This window comes from Numida meleagris, chromosome 3 (genome assembly GCF_002078875.1).
Source record: "Numida meleagris isolate 19003 breed g44 Domestic line chromosome 3, NumMel1.0, whole genome shotgun sequence".
NCBI lineage: Eukaryota > Metazoa > Chordata > Aves > Galliformes > Numididae > Numida > Numida meleagris.
This window is the reverse complement of record NC_034411.1, coordinates 47,164,994-47,187,565: the sequence shown is the minus strand read 5'-3', so window position 1 is coordinate 47,187,565 and position 22,572 is coordinate 47,164,994. Positions and strand designations below refer to the sequence as shown.

At 41.3% G+C, this 22,572-nt stretch overlaps 1 protein-coding gene across 2 annotated transcripts in view; it reads right to left on the bottom strand.

The window, feature by feature from the left end:
* The window catches only part of GRM1 (glutamate metabotropic receptor 1), a 187,046-nt gene that overhangs the window by 7,598 nt on the left and 156,876 nt on the right, over positions 1-22,572 (bottom strand). Inside the window, exon 8 of one of the 2 annotated variants that reach the window (XM_021392666.1) lies at positions 6,475-6,669. The exons of the other annotated variant lie outside the window; for it this stretch is intronic. Within the exon in view, the coding sequence (XP_021248341.1) occupies positions 6,609-6,669 (61 nt within the window). The 3' untranslated portion in view covers positions 6,475-6,608. Of the gene's footprint in view, positions 1-6,474; positions 6,670-22,572 lie in introns of those variants that run through there. 2 annotated transcript variants of the gene reach the window in all.

Genomic DNA, 22,572 nt, shown 5'->3' with positions numbered 1-22,572 from the left:
TAAGAGTCTCCAGCTGTCCCAAATCCCACACCTGCTTATGGGTAGAACTGCCCCAGACTGGAGTCCAGTCACAGGCAAAGAAGAGAGTTCTGTTCCTGCCACTGCCTGGGGAATATGACTTTGTTTTCTTCGTTGGTGCAATGCCAAGTCTGGGAACTGCACAGCAAGTCGTTCCTCCTCATATGGTATGGCCCTGAAAATGTTTTACTTCAGCTATTGGTTGGCAAAAGTTTCTTCATATCTTAGAGACTGAACGCACCCGAGAAGGAAGGTGATTGCTCCATTTCTGAGAACCAGTGCTCTAAGATAAACCAGTCAATGCAACTCTCTGATCCTATCACTTGTCACCAGTGAAGCAATAGCCTGAGATCCACAGCGTAGAGAATAGTGTCCATTCCATCCTATGTGCCTGAATCTTTGTCCCTTTTATCTCAAGCTTTTTATGCATAAAAAAAAAATCTATACATGACACCATAAAAAAGAGTTAAATTGAGTAATATTTGCAGGTTGCTTCAATGAAATTAACTTTAGGAACACAGACATTGAGAAATGGTTCCTCATCGTATTGATGTAATGCTTGTCACTGCCCGTGTGAAACAGCTGGGCATGCAATCAACCAAAGTCTTTGAAATGAAAAGGAAGGGAGGTTTCTTGATCTGTTAGATTTAATTCCCTCTTTTCTTTTGGGATGCCAGAGTTGTGTTGGTTATCTTTAGAGGGCAAGTATATAAGACTGATTTTTTTAAAAGCAACAGTTGCACTTAACCAGCAGAAGAGGTAACAGAAGAAGTGATATGTTCCCTTTATTTCCTTGACAGACTGAGTCTTTGTCCAAACCTACCTGCTTGTAATCACTATAGTAACAGTTTGAAATGCCACAGATGGGAGGAAGCATCGGGAAAACCTAGTGATACCTTCTATGAAACTAAAAGGTAAGGAAGGGACATGAAACACCACCTAACAAAAAGCAATAGATTTTATCAACAGGAATTAGGTTCTAACCAGAGCCTAAACAATCTGATCAGAAACTAGATGAGGTTTGTATTAGGTACTGCCCAGTCAACAAATGATGTTCTATCCTTCACGTATTGTGGCACTGTTACTGAACCCCTGAAAAAGCACTCCAGAAATCAGCACATGCAGGTTTGTCCCCACACATTCATACAGAGGTAGTTAACCTATGGAAGCAGGGAAGGAGAGCAAAAAAGAAGAGCCCTGTTCAAAAGCTGTGCATGGGACAAAGCCTTTCTCAGCCCAAACAGGAGATTCTGATGGATGCCCTCCAAGGCAGGGGAGTTCCTACCCTGCCTACAAAAAGGCAGATAGCCATCAGCTAGCTTTCTTCAGCTCTGCAGCCACATAAGCAGCTGTAATAAACCTGAGCAGAACTCTGCCCTGCTGCAGCCTTACCACTCCCAGGACTCAAGCGTATTAGTCTAGAATTTAAGACTAGTACCTCCACGGCAGCACACTGTAGGTGTTTTGCTTCTGTTTTCAAGGCCTCTTCCATCATAGCATCCATTCACTTTAGTACAGCCACAGTAGCATGTAATTTGGTTAAGGAGAGGAACTGGATTTCCTCCAGTTTAGTGATCTTTCCCTGTATCAAGGGGACCCTCTCCTCAGGGCCTTTCAGCAAGCAGCAGCAGGCAACCCCACCCCTCATTAACAGACCTGGGCACATTGTTAACGTGTTCCTGCAAGCCTGATTTTTCTAGCATCACTTCCAGGGACTCATCTCTTTCCCTAACCCAGGTTTAACCTCTTTGTGGCTCAGAAGAGCAAGAGAGTCATCACCCACCATGCTCTCCATCTGATGTATGCTTAGGTTTCTTGCCCAACAAACATCACTTTATATCATCTACAAGGAGAGGGCGGGCTGTTTAAAAAACAAAAATCACAAAACAAGTTCAGCTGTAGTCTATTTACAATGCAGTGTCTACCTCAGTGATAAGAGGATCTTACAGCAGTTCTCATAGCCTGACTCCAGCTCTTTCTGTGGTGCTGCATAATTAGAGTGAAGTTTAACCTCCCACTGGTGTTTCTGGAAATGTAAATGACTGAACAAACTTTTCTTTACCTCTCCCCTCCCTGTTTTTTTGGGGGGCAAAATAAATTGCTTGCCTTGCACATGGAACAAAATGTTCTATGTTAATTAGAGAGCTACTTTAAATATGTTGTGGAAGCAGCTATGCACAAAGCAGGTATACAGAAAATGCAGCAAAACGTAACGCTGTCAGAGTGTCTCACAAAGGCAGAGCCTGGTGAAACGGGGTTGTGAGGTGCGTGAGCACAAGCCCAGGGCCTCATTTCTAATCCCCTGCCTTGCCACTGCCTTGTGTCAAGCAAATCTTACCTAGTTATTCCTTCCTATGTTACTCTGCTGCAGAAGTTAAATGTTTCTTTAATCTGACTCACACATGGGCTTTCTAATATGCATGACCCTATTGACAACTGATTTTTTGCTGACTTAGAATCACAGAATCATAGAATTAGCTAGGTTGGAAAAGACCTACAAGACCACCTAGTCCAACCATCCACCTACCACCAATAACCCTCCTAAACCATGTCTCTCAACGCTATATCTAAACGTTTCTTGAACACCTCCAGGGACGGTAACTTTTGACTCTCCTTCTCTCTTTTTAAATTTAAATGGTAATATGCATACTGAAAAGTGGAAGTAGAAGCAGTGTTTAGCCTGAGTATGCTGTGTCATGATCCTTGTTCCCGCCCCCAGGGTCCTGAGTTGGGTCAGAAAACTTTTGGTTCAGCAAGTTGTTTTTTTGTCATAACAAAATGATTTTAAATGAATTACTGCAAATAATTTGAAGAAATATATTTGCAGAACTCTGTTAGCTTTGGCAATATGAGAGGGACCCCAAATTGCAAAGCAGAGTTGCAGGTCACAAACTGTTTATTAAGTATTTTCAATAGAATAACAAATAGCTACTGTAGTGTTGCTTGGAAAAAAGAACTTATTCTAATAGATAATACAAAACTCAGGATAATGAACAGTTTGTCCCAATCCACAAACAAATTCTTGCAGCGTTCAAGAAATGAAGATCAAAAACCTGCAAATCAAAGTGAAATTAAAAAGTGCTTTTAGAATGGGGGAAAAAAAAAAAAGAATCTGTTTATTTTGGTGTTATTGACAAGTAAAAAAACACTAAATATTCAAAATTAATACATCCTACTGGTTCACCATTGTGATTTTTTTTAAAGGATTTCAAAGTTAGAGCAAAGGAAATGCATGGTGCCATCAGTCCTCTGATATCAGTGGAGAAGTACATCTGTGTTATCTGAAGATGTGCCTCATGATGCACATTTGAAGATACATTCACAGCAGTGCATTCATTGACAATACCTGAAGTGAAACATTTTTTCAGAGAGGCTTGGAAAAGAGCACAGCTAATACAAATCAAAAACTGAAAATTACCATGTATTGTGCAAAGAAACCTGGAAAGCGTAGGAACATGGGAAGAAAATGATTGAATTAAATTAATCCATGGTAAGTTTATGTGAGTGCAACTAAGACACAGTAGTCTGTAGGACTGGCAGGCTGCGATGATCAACACCCATTCAAAAATATTCCTTCAAAACAATCACTGCAGAAGGAGATCTAGAACTGCTGTTGAATAATAATTAGTGGGCTTTGAACATGATAACCAATGAATTTTGTGTTCCCCACTTGAAAGTACCCATGCCATGGTACAGAGATTCCTTTTGGAATTTACAGGAAATAGCTTTCCTTTAAATGTAGGTTAATTTTAATTAAGATGATGGTAGGTTTGTCCTTGCTTTCTGTTATCTTTCCATGGTTCTGTGGGAACCGCATTTTTAATCAGGAAGACACTGATGAACTGAGTGCTGTATAGAGAACAGCAGCAGAAACAAAACAAAACAAAAACCATAAGAAACAGAGTAGAGTGTCTGAGGGAAAGCTGAAATAGCTGAGTACATTGAATGTGGTGCAACAACCCAGTAATAGGTTTCAAATATCTGAAAAGGAATTAACACTGGGGATAGAAGGTACTTCACATAACATGCATATGCACAGCTGAGAACCTTAAGGAAATTAGAAAAGTGAAAATTATTCTGAAAATCCATAATGTTTCCCAGACAATAGCTCTACTAGAAAATTCTCAGTGGTTGGTCTGTATGTTTACTGCCAAAAAGTGTCCAGCCCTTGCAGTTTTATAGTAGTAGCAGTCAATGTGGTCTTTCTCTCACCATCACTTGGTGGATTCTCTGCTTTGATCGAGAATAAAATAAAGTCCCAACAGTTTAAATAGTGCTCAAAAGAGCCATCAGACTTGCTTTAACTTGCTGCTAGTGGTAGGGCAGCATTTTGAATGCAGCCTTAACCAAATTGCCACAAGAAGCTTAGTCACTAGGTACCCCACTTGTGATGTAGAGCTCTAATATGCTGTAGGAGATGAAGCAGCATGTCAGGGCTGTGGGTTCTCTGAGTGTATCTGAAAGTTTCCATGGCAATAACTGTGGCTTCAGAAGGAAAGAGCCCTGGAACTCAAAGCTGATGCTTCTGAAATTTTTATTATGGTTATCAGTTGTTATTATTCTGTATTTTCATGGTTTTGCATTTCTGGCCATCCACAAGATCATACAGAGAATGGAGATCGATGTTAGCACAATAATCCCAACTATTGCGTGTATCAAACAAAATGAGTTTCAGTTCCCTACACCTGTCTGCCTGAAACTGGAAGGCAAGGGAGACCACAACACCCTTGCTGATTTCTAACACAATGGGGCAGCAAAGCAGAGGGCTTCCCCAGGAAATCCCAACTGGTGAACTGCAGACCTTCTGACTGACGCTCAGCCATGAGGTCAGGTGGCAGTGATGGGCAGCTGATGCCATGCCAGTTGCATGACTGTATAGCTTATCCAGGCTTCCAGGCCACAGAGAACTCAGGCATCCCTGGTGGAGGATGCACCCTTTGCCAGCCACGGTACAGTGCTGCCAGACCTCTGACAGCATCCTCCAGCTGGAGGGAGGGGAAAGCCTCAGGGGCAGCAGAGGGGGAAGAAGACAAAACAACAAGCGCCATGCTTAGCAGGTCTAAAAAGGTCAGCTGTTTTTTAAAGCCTTTCTTGTCTGCATAACTACCGCAAGTGTTTGAAGTCCCATTGAATGCTTGGAGTCGCACCAGAAATGTTTCTCAGGACATCCTGTGGATGAGGATTTTTTTTTTCTAGACTGAAAAAAAAGAAATCCCAAGCATTGCCATGCAAAGAGCAGGAGCTTCATCCTTCCCCATGCTCAGGAATTTTATTTGTTGTATCCATGCTTTTTGAATACAACCTGTTGTTGCATTCACCTTTCTTTGCTTCCTAATGGTTCGATACAGATGTCATCACCCATTTCTCCAGACAGACAATTGGCAGTCTGTGCCCTGAAAATCTGAACCACTTGCTCCACACCAGAAAATGGCAACATCTATCCAACAACAGAATGCTTTTATGCTCCTTGCACTGTCTTTCAGGGAGGCAAACCTAGCTGCTACTCCAAGTATATGATACAATGCATGTATTTCTTCTGATCTGTAAACCAGAGGGGCAGATTTGACTGAGTTAACATCATTGCTACCTGCCCACAAGTAACGTAGCCTGTCATAGGCAGACATGGGGCTGCAGCGTTTTGTGGCTGACTAGGTGAGCTCAAAGTGCTGGGTAAGTGTCTCAGCAGCAGATTTCCACCTTATCACTCCACAACCTTCCCTGTGCAGGGAGCAGGACTGCTTCACATCTGCAGTGTATCAGATGGAAAAGATCATAAATCTGTCCTGGAAAATACAGGGCGAGGCCTTTCTGTTTCTGCAACAGCTCACGTGTTTTCTTCACTGGATTTTGTTTGCTTAAGAGAGGGCAGTATTTACACTTCTGTTTTGGATTGACTACACTTTGCTACTGTTCATTGAATGGACGATATTCAGAATCTGAACATCTTTCAAAATTTGTAACAGCAAAAAATTATCTTCTTTTCTTTAGAGATATGTTAGGGCAACTCTTTGTTCCTAGGTCAGATTCTGCAGTTTTTATTTACATGTGCCTGCGCACCATTCCCCTGCTCTCTAATGCCACCGAAACAGTGTTTTCTGTGTTCCTTCTGCTGGCTCTGCAGCAGCAGCTCACTAACCAGCTTGGTTAGCAAGAGCTATGCACAGCAAAGGTGTCTTGCCATGAGACAGCCACTAGACTGTAGTTTAAAGCATGCAGGGTAATGTCATCTCCATGCAAAGCTGTAAAGAAAATAAGATGGCTAAACGGAAAAAAGAATATAAAATTAGTACAAGAAAAAAAAAAGAAGATATATATATGCAAATTTGTAGGCATTTACAAATGAAAGTGACTTTAAAAAAAAGAGTAAAAGCTGCAAAAAAGTTGTTGACCATCGTCTTCATCACATCTGGATAATCAGACTAAGGCATTGTTTGAAACAAGGGACATAAGCAAATTTCCCATCTTTATTGACATGCACCACATTTGTCCCATCATTAGACATGATAAACCAATGAGAAAGAGAAAGCAAGGGGTAAAACCACTCTTTGTCATGCAGCTTCTCTTACACATTCATTGCAGTGTGGGATTTTTCAAAGCTGCACATGTGCCGACGGACACTGGCTGGTGGGCGAGAACTCTGGCTGCCTCTTCCTGAAGATTGAAAAGAAAAAGACACCCAGTGAGTGGTTATACACATGTGCACACATGGTGGTTATACCACTCAATAGGGTGCCTGTCCCTGCCCTACATCTAGGGTTCATTGTGGTCTTTCCCATATTTTCTCCTCTCCTTCCTTGGGCCAGTCATCTCAACCTCCATACGTGTTAATCCTTGGCTCCAGCATGGTGTTGTGTAAAGCAAATCCTCATGGTGGCTGTCCCTGTGTTTTTTGCTGAGTGCTGATGAGCTGTACAAACCAGATGACAAGGGCTGCTGTGTATTCAGCTGCCAGTGGGAATTCTCCTCTGGTGTTCTCAGCATAGGGTGAGATGGTGAAAAAGGAGTATCTGTCTTTCTCATCTTACCTACAGAAGCATCACTAAAATATTTTTGGTGGAGTTTTTAATATACACGCAGCTAGTTTTTTCTCCATGTCTCTTATTCCCACAATCTGCTTTTGTAAATGTTTTGTTTGAACAGCCGATAGCTTTCATTATATATGATTTCATTGCATGTGACTCATTTTTCTCATTGACACACTGGTCTTTTTGAGGTAGACACAAAGCAAAGTGTCCTAGCTATGTGTCCTAGCAAAGTGTCTGCAATGGTAGTTCCAAAAAGGATTGCAAATCACAACTTTGGACATTAATGTAAAACAGTTTCCACTATATTCTCTCCTCTCTCTTGCCCTATAAAGCAGATGTAAGCTCTCATTTATCTTCCTCAGTATCAATAAAATTATATATATGTACACATGCGTGTGCTTTGACAAAAGTGTAAGGTATTTTTGCACATGGAATGTATCAATGAATTTCTGCAAAAAAAAAAAGTTGTCATTGTATTGCAAACAAAATGCAAACAAAATTCACCATTTTTCCCCATCAAACAAACAGTTATTGTGCATGCTTGCCAGACTTCTGTTTACCTCAAACAGCAGATTCAAGGATGGTATGTGCACGCACTACATACTCATTACAGCTGCTAATGAGCCAAAAAAGCCATTCTTCTCACCACATACTAAAGCACAGGAGCACAGCATGATGTACACAGAATACATGCATACCCATTTTGGAGAGGTAGATGCCTTGAGATGACTTCTGAACTATTATGAATAAAACACAAATAAGACATACTGCTGAGCAATTTTGTAAACCTACTCACTTTAAAATCTCTAGAATAATTACATTCCTTACCAGGAGTAATGATATCTCTGAAATTTGACAATGTAAAGGCTATCATAATTAGGAACTTAGCTACTGTGCTCTCTCCTACACCCTACTGAAGTTACGGAGATTATTAAGCTTCTCATTCAATAGAACATCAAACATTTCTACAGACCTTTTATTCACCTACTGTCAGAACAAAGAGCTTTCTACTGTCCATGCTCGCTTTGTAAAAGGTCACAAATTAGTAGTTTATTCAGTCACGGGAGCTAATTTTATAAAACATGTAGCAACATGTAGTTGATTATATAAGAGGAGAATCCATTTCTGAATGTGTTCCACACACACACAAATGCTGTAGAGGGCATACAACCACAGCCAGCCTTGCTCAGAGACCTTGGAAAAGGTAGAAAAGTGCTCTGAACCTGGCTCTTTGTCAGACGAATGCACTTTACCAGATACTCTCTCTCAGCTAGTACCGTATCCTGTTGCTTTTGGCTTCCTTAGATGCATCCCTTGTTTCCCACCCCATACTTCTTTTTATGCAGACATTTCCACAGCATTTTGGTGTCCATGCACTGGGCATCTGTAGGTCTTGCTATGAAATCCTCATACGTGAAAGGAAGAATTAAGTCTGCTTCCTTAGTCCAAAATACCTCCTAACCTTCAAAATACAGTGAACTATTTCCTTTACTGTGGCTGCAGATGTGCTCCTCAGTCAAAATGAAAAACAAATTACATACATAACAGCATGAAAGCCCCTAAATGCCTTAACCAGAGATTTGCATTCTGTGGAGGACTGCTTTTTAAAGTGCTGCCATGCTCCATTAAAGTAGTCGTCTGCCCTTTGTTCAAGGTCAAGGGGGATCCCCATATCGTGATATAAAGTATATATGCACTACAGATAGCAGCTTTAAATCTCAAGATTCACACTTCAGTGGAACTTGGATTTATAGTGAAATTTGGATTTATAATGTTGTGGGAAATGTAGTGTTTGTGTTAATTATAATTCAGTGAATTATTCTGCAATTATAAATTCTTGTCAGCTGCATAAGTAATAAATGCTTTTGTACGATTCAATTTCAAGTACTCTTGTAGGCTTGCATTGCCTGACTAGTAGCGTGTGGCAATACCCTCTTTACTTTTTTTCATTCTATTTCTTAATATTATAATGTCTTCTCCATTCTTCCTGTATGTTTTGTAGGCAGTGATGGCATTTCACACACATTTATGCCGTTACCAAAAATTGGGTAGCCTGCCTCTCTTAAAAAAAAGGATGATTAAAGGGCCCTTGGGGAGCCATCTTCCAAACAACAAGTTTAATGCCTGCTGAGTCAGTGGCACTCATTGATATCGTGAGCTCAGAGGCAGGATGGGTCTTCTGTGTGTTTGAATGAGTAGTTGCCATACCATAATGAAAATGTCTGAACAGCTTTCTGATGAAGTCCTGGGTGCAGTAACAGGGAGCCTGTCAGAGGAAGCAGGGTGGCAGTGCAGGGGGTTCCTGAAGGAAGAGGATTAATTACTTTACTTTCTGTTCTTTGAAGCAGATAAATATTTCTAGCAAGTTGGTAAGAAATCAGGCTAGGTAACAGAGCTGTTGAAATCTGCAGTGAGGAAAGTAAAGAGTCTGAGAGAAGAGTCACTCTTGCCACTATTTTTTATCTAAAGCGTAAATGAATCATATAGTGAAGTAAACAGCTGTGTCAGGATTTTAGGAAAGTGTAAATTGCTCTCTGTAATGTTTTCTACCTGAATAGCTATGAAAAATTCACCTTCTGCCCTGGAATTACTCTCTCTGTCCATCCAGACTCACTGAACAGACTCAAATTGAATGAATCTGTCTGGCATCCAGGATGATATAAATGCAGGATTCTGTATTACCTATTGTCTCAAGCCACCACTGGAGATCTTCCATGCTAGATGTTGCCTGAGCTGTAAGAAAGGTTTTCATATTTCCCATAGTCAAAAACATAGGAAAGCACAGCCTCAGGATTTATACAATCTAATTTGAAACAACTCAGCATCAACATTAGAAAAATAACAAGGGAAGGGAACTCAAGAGAAGTGATGACGGCATCATGCTGATACTTACACTGGCATGATAACCTTGAAACATTTCTTAGTTTTTAATAATTTATGTACAACCCCTAGCCTCGGTGCAGGAAGGGAGAAGCCCTGTGCCACCTGTCCTGTGGCAGATCAATGCAGCTCCTGCTCCAGCATTCAGCCTTCCTGCCCTCCTCATCCCCAGGAGCAGCTCAGCTACAGCGCAAACCTTCCAGCCCGCTGCTTCCTTCCTTGAACCTCTAGCAGCCTACAGGGTGACTGGGGAAGTATAAGTACTCTGTGTGTAGAATCAGATCAGTAAATGCTCAACAGAACACACATCCCAAATTCTCTTGTCTCTCTAAATCTAGCCTCTTCCTCAGTAGGAGCGTGTTCAACTTCTGATGTTTGTGTCCTTGAAAGTTCAGGTTTTATGTATGGTTGTCATGGCTGGATCAAAAGATATCCTTTTAAAAAAGAAGCAAGCCCATGTCCTTCTCCTGCAAAAAGAGGACTTGAATTTCAATACCTTTTGTTGGAGGCAGAATCTGATAGAAGAGTTCAGCAATGTATGTCATTAAACCAGTAGATGAAGTCGGGGAGATAGACAGGTTTTCAGTACAAATTAATTTTTAAAGCACAAGGTTAGAAATAATTGCTCTGAGCTTTAACTTAATTATACTAATCAATTGGTCAGTGGCAGTTTTTGGAAAGAAATTATTAATAGTTGTGGAGCAGAGAGAGCTGTAAGTAAGAGGAAACTTATAGGGTCATTTGCCCTTGCCAGGCACAGTGAGACATGCAGGTAATTATTACCCACAGAGGACTGTGGAGCAGGAGGGATCCTGCAGTGTGCTTTTTCTGAAGTGTGGGCATCTGCTGAAGAGGACAGAAGGGACACTGGCTAATCCCAGCAGGATGCTCAAAGCAACTCAACATAGCTGCACAGTGGAGACACAGCTAAGGCTGCCCTCTGTGTCACTACAGGCCAGCATGAGCCAGCTGTGTGCCTGGGGGGGACATCCAGCCCTCCCCACTGCTCCACCTGGCCCTCCACGCCAGCACAGCCCTGGGTGCAATTGCTCAATGAATTGGCAGAGAATGATGGGGACAACTAATATGGGTCACAACCAAGCCTGAAAAAGCAGTGGGAAAGATCAGCTCCCTGCTGCAGTTCACAGCAGCCAAGAAATCCTTCCTGTGTAGGTGAAAGGGCAATGTGGAGTAAAGAAAGCTTTGGGTGTCATTTCTGGCTTAAAACAGCTTAAAGCATTTGGGGATTTACAGGCTATGATAGCCCAAAGAAGCCACAGGTAAAGCTCTTGACTATCCAGGATAGCAGCAGGAGACATTTTTGAGGTAAGAATAAACCTAAAAGCTGAGCCATGCGTATGTATAATTGAGGTCTTGGAGAACATGAGAAAGTAAAGGAAGTCTGCTCACTGCCTGCGGACTGCTGATATCCCTGGGGCCACACTTCACATCCACTTGAACCCCTGCTGCACACCTGTGAGCCCAACCTGTGCCCAGACAAGCCCCTGAGAACCTTGCAGATCTGCTTGCTTGTCCCTGCACTCTCACAGCTTCAACCTGCAACTGGGGCATAGAGTTGGTGGCAGCTCCAGAGTGCTTGACCTGCTCGCCGGGCTTCTGGAATCACCTGTGATGCTGTGTGCACTGCCAACCATAGCCCCTCCTCAGTCCTAAGTCTGTTCAAGGTAGATAAACTTAGGGGGCGGGGATTATGTATACTCTGGGATTTGTGCTCTTCTTTTGTTGGTGGTATTGGTTGATTTGGGGATATTTTGCTGCTGGGCTTCTGGTTAGTTGGCTGGTTGGGGGGATTTGAGATGCAGACACATAATGGGGAGTCAGTTCCAGTTTCTGCGCAGTCCTTGATCTGGAGATATAAGGCTTGTAAGCCAGCCCAAAATGTCTGGACCGAACCATCTGAAATGATCCAGCTTGTGCCATGGAAAGAAATGGCCAAAAGAGAACTTAAAAAGAACATTTTCTGTGGAAGTGGAGTGCAAGGCTAACCAGAGCTTGAAGTAAGAAAGCAACAAGAGCAGAAATTCCAGGCTATAACACAGTGAGGATGAGGAAAGATTTACAGTTTGCAATCACTCTTCTAGGTCAAAATGAGGGAGATGTCCCAGCTGGAAGGCAGCTCACAGATGGGCATTTACACTGAGCCTGTGATTCTCTGGGGGAACCTGGGACTGATCAGAGTGAAACTGCAAACACCAGCAAGCCACCAACTAGCGAAAAGCTGCCAGAATCAGATCGGAGGCACTTGTTTTGCTAGAGGTTAAGATCAGCTTTGACATCTCCAGCTGTGGTGCTGCAACGGAGCTGAGCTAATCTAACGGCTTGCTGCTGAAAGGGACAACTCGCACCCTGCTCCCCAAACCAGGGACAGCAGAGACAGCCTCCCTGGTGCTGACATCAATGTTTATCTGACCTTCAGGAGATTGAGCTGAAGGACAAACCACCAAACAATGATTCACTTTTTTTCTCTTCGGTAAGGTTAATTTTGCAAGGTGGAAGAAAAACACATCCTGCACATCACAAAGGAAGAGCTGCAGAGCAGAGAAAGGGAAACAGCTTATGAAAAGATAGCTGAAGCAATAAGCTAGAGACGGTAAATTGTTTATAATACAGTTATAAGGATCCTGGAGCTTTTAGTTTTAAGTGGGCTTTAAAGTGACAAATTGTATGATTACTTCTAGCCTGCACAATTGTTTGCTGCTTATAGTGATAATGCCTTTTAACCTATGTTTGTCAGGTGTGGGAGGCTGAATGCCAGAGCATGTATATGCTTTGAAGAATTAGCTGACTTGTTATTTCAAAATTAAATGCCCTTTAACAACTCTAATGCGGAGATAGGATGTTCTATTGATACAATTTACTTTGCTTTCCTTTTCAGCCCACATTTAATGTTTCTTAGAGTCCTGTGGGATACTAAGAGGACATAAACTGTGTTGTTGGCCGCAATTATTAGTAATGCTTTGACAGTGGATGTCTGTTCTGCAGACTTCCAGACTTGGGACTGGAAACCCCCAGTAAATATCTGGTAATACTAATTTTGCCCATTTGGAGTTCTGATGATGCCGAGCTAATAACAGGGAGAACATAAAAGAATGTGGTCAGATCTCTGCTCTGAATGTGAATGGTACTTAGTGCACTTGGGGCAGATGGAAAACTGCATCAGGAGATGGGTGAAAAACACATACAGACATATTGGCTAAAAAAATAAAGTCAAGCGGGAAGTGAAGATAGAGATTTTGAAATTCCTCATTATTCTGTTTAGAAACTCTAAATCACCAGACAAAAATAGTACAACTTTTTTTTTCTCTTCAGAAAAAAACAGCAGTGGGACAGGCATTTAGCAAAGAATACATCCAGATTTTGTAACAGTGCACCAGGAGTCAGCCTCGGCTTTGCCATGCATCATAACAAGTACCAGTCTCTGCATCTCCATCAGTGATCAATGAACATAAGGAATGTAAACATTTTGGATGGCATTAAATGTTGGAGGATGTCATATGGGCGCTTGTAAATAAATGTGTCTGCATTTTTGGAGTATTTTATGGAAAATGAGCTTCTGCAGGTGGCTGGTTAATGTGCGATGTTCTTAAATAGCTGAAATTCAGATGCTGATAATGATAAGGCAAAAATGCGTGTAGGTTGTGTTCTCACAAAGGTTAGTGCAAATGGTAGATGTTCATACACACTGTTGGGCATATGTAAGCTGAGACTGCTTGGCTTTTGTTTCCAAAGTTTAGTAAGACTCCCATTTGCCAAAACTACTCGTAGCTCCACGAGTACAACAGTGGGAGGGCTAACCTGGCATACCACTGGTGAGAATTTTTTTTCAAAACCATCCCTAGGTTAGGGAATAGCCTTGGAGAGAATCCTAAATTTATAGAATCATAGGATCCTTAGAGTTGGAAGGGACCTCTAAAGGTCATCTAGTCCAGCTCCCCTGCAATGAAGAGAGAAATATGCACATCTAGATCAGGTTGCCCAGGGCCTGATCCAGCCTCACTTTGAAAGTCTCCAGGGACAGGACATCAACCACGTCACTGGACAACCTGTTCCAGTGCCTCACCACCCTCACTGTAAAAGGGTTTACGCAGACAACATGTCAGGATGGACATGTTTTTGTGCCTACGTGACAATAGGCATCATCCTGACAAATTTGCTCCCTAACACATCAACTGACAAGTCAGTGTGTGGGCTTCTTCACATAGCAAACAAAATGTGCGTGCTAGTGTTTTCCACCAAGGGCTTCAAAGATATTTCTCTAATAAAACACAGAGCAATAGAGAGACTAATGTTATATAATCAGTATTAAAACCTTCTTCAAAAGATTTTCTTTCTAATGGTGTGGAAAACCATGCATGCCTGACCAGGGAGCCATGTAGTCCCTTATCAGAGACAGACCATTGTCTCTCTCTGGCGTTATGCCTCACCTATGAATTACAGTGGTTTGCCAAAAATCAGGTGCTCTGTCAGCAGGTGTCTGCAGCATCTGGGGTTTGGCTTGCAACATTTGATTATGTGGGGTACCGCTGAGCTAAGGGGGTGCTTACTGCAGGCAGGCATGAGCTTGGCAGACAAGTCAGAATGTGAGATGCCTTTTGCATCAGTGAAAGAGGTGATATACAAGAGCGCTGTGCTCTTTGGGACATGTGCTTATGTGTCCCCAGGCATGAAAAAGGATTAAATAAATTAGCAGCAGCTCTGCATTTCCCACTAGCAACTTTGCACTGAATTCTTAGTACAAATCAAAAATATCTTTCAGATTACATCTTAACTTTTGGGAAAAAAAACAACACCACTGCTTTAATTGTATATAGGTTGGATAGTGCCTGTGTGTCTTTATAATTTTACCTCATCTAGAGAATATTAGAGAGAGAAAATACATCCTTTGGTACCTGAATTTTTTTTCACCTCTAAATTAGCTCAGAGCTGTTTGAAATCACGAGGCTCAGAGATCCCCACAGAATAAACACTTGCAGAATATCTTCATCTTATCTGTTTATTCTAGCAAGTATCTGTACATGAATTATTATGTGTTCGTGAAATATCACAGCTCTATTTGCTTCTGCTGAGGGAAAGTGAATAACTGAAGCACGGGGCTGACACATCATACCTTTGAGGGTATGAAGGAGGTAAAATGCAATCTTGACTTAAAAATCATAAAGTATTCTCTAAGAAACTTTTCATATTAGTTCTTTATCCCGTTCCCATTTAAAAAAATGCTAACTTAAATAAATAAATGGCAATTATGGTTTTTTAAATGCTATTTCAGATCTTCCAGCCAAATGACTTTTTTTCCTAAGTATGTTGTGGGAGCTGGAGTATGATGTAGATAATGTAAAGAAATATCCAGGCTTTTAAGTACTTAACAGGATGCAGTCTTCAACACTTATTTATTTATTTGATACTCCAAACAGGAAGACATTCCTTCCTCATTGTTCTCATAGAGAGAATTCTGATCAAAACAATGTGAGATAATGGTGCTAAAAAGACAAACAGCATTTGCTTATACCTACATGCTAAGACAATTGTTTTTATCACTCACTATTGAGTTGGTGTGTTTTATAGCATCCTAACTGGATTGTTTTGACAGCAATTCAGAATAAAAATGCAATAAATAATATACACAAATACATAAATACAAGGAAATGTAATAAGTGATCCAGTCAAGCAAGAAATTAAATTACAAGTGGTGTTCCGACTCTTGTGTTTTATGCCAAGAAAGATTCTAGCCTCCCTTAGGCTTTCTGCAGTAGTGTGTTTGCTCCCCTTATGTCAGGAAGCAGAGAAAGTGGTACATAACCATAAAGTTCCCCTCTGACATGATTGGGTATCTATGCATCGTTGTGTTTATGTATTGGGATTCATTCTAAAAGCTGCATGGTGCTACAGCACTGCCCCTAAGTAAAACATCTTTATGATTCTGCATCCTGAGAGCAGCAAAAGAGGAGAAGGAGCTGTAATTAGAAGTTCTCCATTACTCCTTTGGTAAGACCCAGGCTGCGTTCAGAGACCATTCCTTGGGTTTATTCCCTGTCAAAATCCCCTGGGAGAACAGAACAGAGAATAGCCATGAAAAGAAAGTGGCAAAAGCCCAGGAATAGGAGGTTCTGAGAAAGTGAGGAAATGATGTAAAATCTCAGACAACAGCCCTTTCACCTAAAGGGAGCACCCAAATAAAACTGGTGATGAAGAAAAAGCAGAAACACGAATGGGTCCCAGGGTACAGGTACACTGCCCTGTACACTAATTCAGTATAACTTGGGTTTTGTCTGGGGTAGAGGGGAGAAGGCTACGCTCACTGCCCTTACTAGGAAGCTACTGTAGAACCTCACCTCAATATTTCTCTCATTTATTTCTTTTCAGTGCAGCCTTGGCTACCCTCTACTTGATCACAGGAGGAAAAACAGAGGAATAAGCCTAAACTGCCAGACATCTTGTGCTGCGCTGCATGTAAGCTTGTTCTTCATGACAATCATCCCAATACTACCAGATACTTGAACCTGCTCACTTGTCTTAGGAGTGACATATACTTGGCTATCCATGTGCTGGGATGCCCTTTAGGTGGGTTAATTGGCAAGGAAAACTTACAGTGACTTATTTAGCATTTCCCTTCATTCCTCATTAGAGGGAAAAGATAAATTCTCTATCTCCATACTGGTTGTATTGCACAAATACAAGAAAACATGCATCTTGGTATATAATTTGGTACACACATGTGCCACGTCTGGTTTTTAAATGAATACGATTTTTAGTATTTATTAAACCACTAGAAATAAAAAGTAAGTGTGGAAGTGACATCTCAGACTTATTTATCACCTATTTTATGCTTTTTCAGATGCTTAGGAGTGAACTACATTGTGTCTATTACAGAGAATGTAAATTCAAGTTGTGTCACACTATTAGCTATAATGAGATATCTCAAACTTCATGGACGATGCTGCAGTGAGGCTAGAAGATATAGCTGTTAGATTCTTAAGTTGCAAACTCCCTTATTTGGTGTTTCTTTCCAATTCTTTCACATCAATTGTAAGAGCCCCTTTGGAAATATGTAACTGTCTTCTGGGAGCTTTAAATATTCACTTAAATCAATACGCTGACAAGGACTGAACAGCTTGACTGAGTTTGTTAAATTTTCTTATTTGAAATTCACATCACATCTATGAGAGAACATGGTAAGAGCTGCTGCCTGTCACAGTGCTGTGTCCACAAAATCATTAATGTTTTAAGCCCAGTAAATAGCCTAGCAAAGCCAGCAAACTTACCAACTGCTGAGAGAGAGATGCTTGGCATTAAAACCTTTAATTATCCCTGTACGAGATGCTTTCCCCAAAAGGTACTGCAACCTCAAAAAAGGGCAAAGGACTCAACTGCACACAGAATCTAGACAACCACTGTGGAGGGCTTCAGCAAGTGCTGGGGCTTCAGTGTGCTGGACTGGGCTAGGTGCAGCCTGCCTTCCTCATGACATCTGTGGCATCAGGGAACCAAACCAAAGCAGCCACATCAGCGTCTGCCCTGCAATGGGAGCAGGTGCCCTGTGATATACTCTGGGTGGGACGCAGGGGTGGATCAAGAGCCCTGTCATCAGGATCCCCTGACATGGGGCTGAGGGCCACACAGCCATGCACATGCTGCTGTGGACCAGCACTGTTCCCTGCACCTTGCTCCAAAAATGGGGCCCAGACTTCACAAGTTTATTGCTGGGTTATTGAGGTGATCAAGCATACAATGACAAATGAATAATTTAAATAGGCAACCTAACCTGTCCTGTATTATTTTTTCCCACTATCTTTTTTTTTCCTTCATTTATTCTTTGTGTTATTTCCAGCTAGCAGGAGATCACAATCTCTGCTGTTTCAAAAGTCTCTTCCATACAGCCTTAGCAGGACAGCTGTGCACAAACTACAAATTTAAAGCCCTTCTTGAAAGTGCCTTGAATTTAGTGTGTTCCAGGGTCTGTAATGGTCAAAATAAAGGACATGTCATTATTGTGCATGCCATACAACTGCAGTGCATGTGAAGTTTGCCCACCACGTCAATTTAATGTTCTAAACTGTAATGTAAACAAGTCAGTTAATTTCCTATTAGATTCAGTGATTGTCTCTATACTTATTTGGATGTGCCATAGGAAGATAAAACTACACCGGAGAGTAATCTGTACAATAAATATGTAAAGATAACTCTCACATGCTGCATACTACGTATTGCAGTTTAGGACTGAAGAAAATATAGCACAGAATTCTCAGATTGGGCTTATGTCTTGGAGTTTAGATATATATTCTCTTTCACAGGAGAAGATACAATGGATATTATTAATTCTCCTTGCACTTTCCACTAAACCCTCTCATTTCAGATCTTTTGATGCATTTTAACCAGAGTGAAATATTCCATGCACAGCTGTGCCAAATTGAGATTGTTTTTGTTTGATTTCACAGAGGTCAGGACAAAACCCACTATCTTCCTTGCATTAAAAGTTTTTTCATTTTCTGTTCACGCTTCTGTCCCTTACCCTTTTGCCTCCATAACCCCTTACTTAAGATAGCTTATTGAGTGCCTGGCGTAGTAATTTGAGAATGAGAAAAGAGAATACTCCCAGGCATCTCCTCCTATGATGAGGCAGTCAAGCTGGATAGCTGAGAGGATGTTAAAGATCTGCATTGGTATGACTGCAACTGAACACGCTGAACATTTACTCTCTGTTTCTGGAAGCTCCAACTCCTGCCATGCTGCACAGTACATTTGCTTCCTCCCACCACCAAAAAAACAGTGAAACAAAATGTCCTACCTTCTGATTACAGTTATGCTAAGATTCCCCTTGCTGTTTGTCTGTGGGAGGCTTTGAAATGGAAGGAGGTGAAGTCCAAAAGAGTTTCTGGACTCTGAGTAGCCAAGTGAAGTGAGTCCAGAAAAACATGGCATGCCAGCACAGCTTTCTCAAGATGAAATGGCAACTCAGCAAGTCAGTTTAAAGAGAAAGAGTAACTTAAGAATACCTGGAGACAATTTTTTAACTGGCAGGACAAAAAAGCAGGGGGTTCCCTTCCCTGGAAAGGGAGCATATATATTACAACAAGTAGCTGAGAAACTTGAATCCCAGCTAAACCTCACAGTCCACATGGCAAATGGATGAAGATCAGGAACGGAAAGTCAGGGAAAATGTACTTGGGGTTGCCTGACCCCTTTTATTGGAGTAAAATACAGCCCTTTTGAGGGACCTTTGGCCTAAGTCACTGTCTGGATACTGCTCAGAGAGCAACCTAGAGGCATGGACCGCCAAAATGTCAAAAATAAATAAATAAAATAAAGAGTATGTGCTTAGAAATATTTAAAAGCAGTCATTCATTTTTTAATGCAGGCAGCTGGAGGAAAAATAATTGAATGCAGATATACTAAAGTTAGAAGGGGGTATACAGGCAGCTCAAACATTAATGCAGAATCCTGGCCACACAAGTGAGTCTTACTAGGTGGCTTTCCCATCAACTCAAATTTTGCCAAATTTCCCCAAATCCCTACTTCTTCTGATTCAGAATGAACTAAAATTCTGTTCAGACCTGGACTCTTAACCAAAAATTGTAAATAAAATATACATGAAAACCGAAGCAATCGCTTAGCATCACCACCAAACCTGCAGCACAGAGAACTTATCCCATTTCCCCCTTAGCAGGAAGCGTGGGAAAGAGGTGAGTCCTGCTGCATGTCTCAAGCTCTACCTGAAGTGTATGTGTGGACTACAGAAAAGCAGTGCAAGAGATCCTGCTCCAGCCTCCTGTATGCTGAACAGGCTCCATTTGAAGCAATGGCTAGAGAGGGCTGGAGAATCCTGAAGATTAGCATTTTCAGTATCACTGGTTATTTTTTCTACATGTAGACCAGAAAGGAGCATCACTTCCTTGGTGAGATATGTTGTAGAAGAGTGCTGGAGGCAGTTATGGTGAAGATATCGGGAGTGTACAGCCAATTGTAGCTGTGCCAGATAGGTAGGGCTCCTCAGTCCTCCCTCCTACATATCTGCCCTTGTTTCTTACAGGCACTTTACAGGAGTGCTGCTTTTCAGTATGATTGACCTTCACAGATCGAAGTAGCATTCGTGGTCTGTGAGTAACGAACACAGCAAGATCCACATCAGAAAGTTACAGTCTCACAGCTGGAAAAGAAATGAAAAAGACTCTCCTAAAAAATGCTGCTATGTTATCATCCTGTAACAGACAGGATGGATCTTGTAATGTCACCAAGCAGCACACTCCAGCAATAAATGCCCCCACCCAGCTCCAATAAAAGCAGCAGAGACTCCCTCTCTTCTGATGGAGCTGTTCCATTTTTAATAAACATTTAAATATTCATTTGACAAGAGGAAGAGACTGACAGTATCTTAGTACTGAGGACATTCACAAGGGATCTCTCAGACCCAGATTCAAATTGTCTCACAGAATAATACAGAGTATTTCTCTAGGGTTTGTGTCAGGACTTTTTTCTCTTTTCCAGGACACAATGCTGGTCAAGAATGGAGAGAAAGGGGAGACTTGCCCTGGAACAGTGCATGGTGCAGCTATAGGGCATTCACTTGCGTTGTGAAGGAGATGTTCTTATCCTAAGTGAATACCTAAAGAGTCCTACTGACTGTTGCTAGTGAATCCTGTGGTAAAATTCCCTCACACTTTCTAACTTCTTCATCCCTGTGTAGGGAAAAAGCAGTCTTTCTGGCACAGAGAGCATTCTTCCTGTCAATATCCAATTCTCTGAAACATTTTTAAGGGGCCAGAATTTTCTGATGGAAAATGTACCCCACTGGAAAGTTCCCAACCAGCTCTGTTTAAAACAGTGCTGTCTGTAACTGCTCACAATTCAACTCAACCAAATAAGAGAGAGATGCAGACAGCATCTTCTGAGTGCCACAGATAAGGAAAGGCAGCATGCTTTCCTATTTAAGTGAAGACCAATGTTACTGAACATCTTCAGTGGAACTGTGTTGGTAGCTCAGCTGAGATAGCCATTTTTCAAAAGGATATTCTGACCTCTGTATCAGCATCAGATGCAGCAGGAGGTTTTCTATTGACTAATAGAACCCATGTTAATTGACTTCCCTGGTTAATTCTTCTACTCTCCTTTAGGAAGGAGAAAGGAAAAGCTGGCTGGCTTGCTCTGCTTCCAAAGTTACACTAGTTAAGCTAACAGCACAACACTGCAGGTAAGTGCATGGTTTATATCAGTTTGACTTGCACTTGTAAACATAAATGTGTTCTCATTTTTAAAGTTAACTCACTTTAACTCCACATCTGCACACTAGTTTAATTTAAATGAATGCACTTTTCCGTTTACGGGGAGGAACTGGAATTCATTGGATAAGCAGACAGGTTCAGTGCAAACAGGAAAAGTGGGATGAAAATTGAAAAGTAGAAAAACTATCTGGCAAGCAAAAGAACAGATGACAAGAAAACAGAAAAAAAAAAACCAAAAAAAAAAAACAACAACCAAAAAACCAACAACCCCAAACAGTGGAAATGAGATCTTTGGAGTGAAACACTGCCTGCCACTTACAGAGGGATATGTGGCCATAGAGAAGGCCAGTTACAGAATAAAGAAGCCTAGCAACAAACAAATAATTTAAATTATTGAAAGAAAACTGGAAAATAAATCCCAAGTTTTGTCAGGTAATGAAAAACATTAAAAATTTGCCTGGAGGCTTCTCCTGATGGTAGTTTTAGCTGTTTCAAGTCCACTTTCAGGAAGGACGCAAACATACATTTGAGTTAGCTAGATGCTTGCAAAGCTCTAGCAAACTGGTTTCCTCAGTATCTTTTTGCTTTGTAAAAGAGCTGGATCCTGGACATCAGACAAAAATAAAACTCATAGGAACTAGGTGTTGAGTTTTTAGTGCAGAAGAGCACCTTAAAAATCTGTGGACTTTCTGGCTCCATATCACTTACACAGGCTCAACGGAGGTCAAGAATTCTTGCTAAAAATTATGCAACAAAGAATTTTCCAAAAAGCTCAGGTAAGCTCTGCTGTTTTATAAAAGTGACAAAGATGAAGGGAAGCTGGGTTTTTAAAGAGGAAGAAATATTTTCTCATACTGAAAACTGGATTCTAAGTGTACTATATTTGGATATTTTAAAGCATAGTTTTCTTTCAGGAAGGTTGAAGAACAGTGAGCACAACAAAGAATTAATTACTAAGTCACTCATGATGTAAAATACTCGATAGTTCTTATTTGTCAGACACATCTTAAAGATATCAACAGTATTAGCCAGAGACTATGCTGCAGACATACCACCCTGGTTTCTTACAGACATGTTAAGACCCCATACAATGTTCATAGAGTGAGAGGAAAGCAGATGAAGCTTCATCTGAGCATGGAAATCAAGCTAATGAAGTAGAGGTTGTTGGCAATCCACCACAACAGGGAGTCAGTTTCCTTGCAAGGGGGTCTCTCATAACTGCCTTCTACTCCCAACTCTCTCTCTGTATGGCCTGGGAGTTGAAACTCCGTGGAACATTGAGTTGTGTATTTGGGTTACTTATGTCTCCATTCATTTCTTTTCCAGCTGCTGATCTGTTTTGTATAGTATTACCTTCAGCCTCACCCTTCCATCTCCAAAACATACGAAAGTAGTTCTTATGTAAACAAAATCAA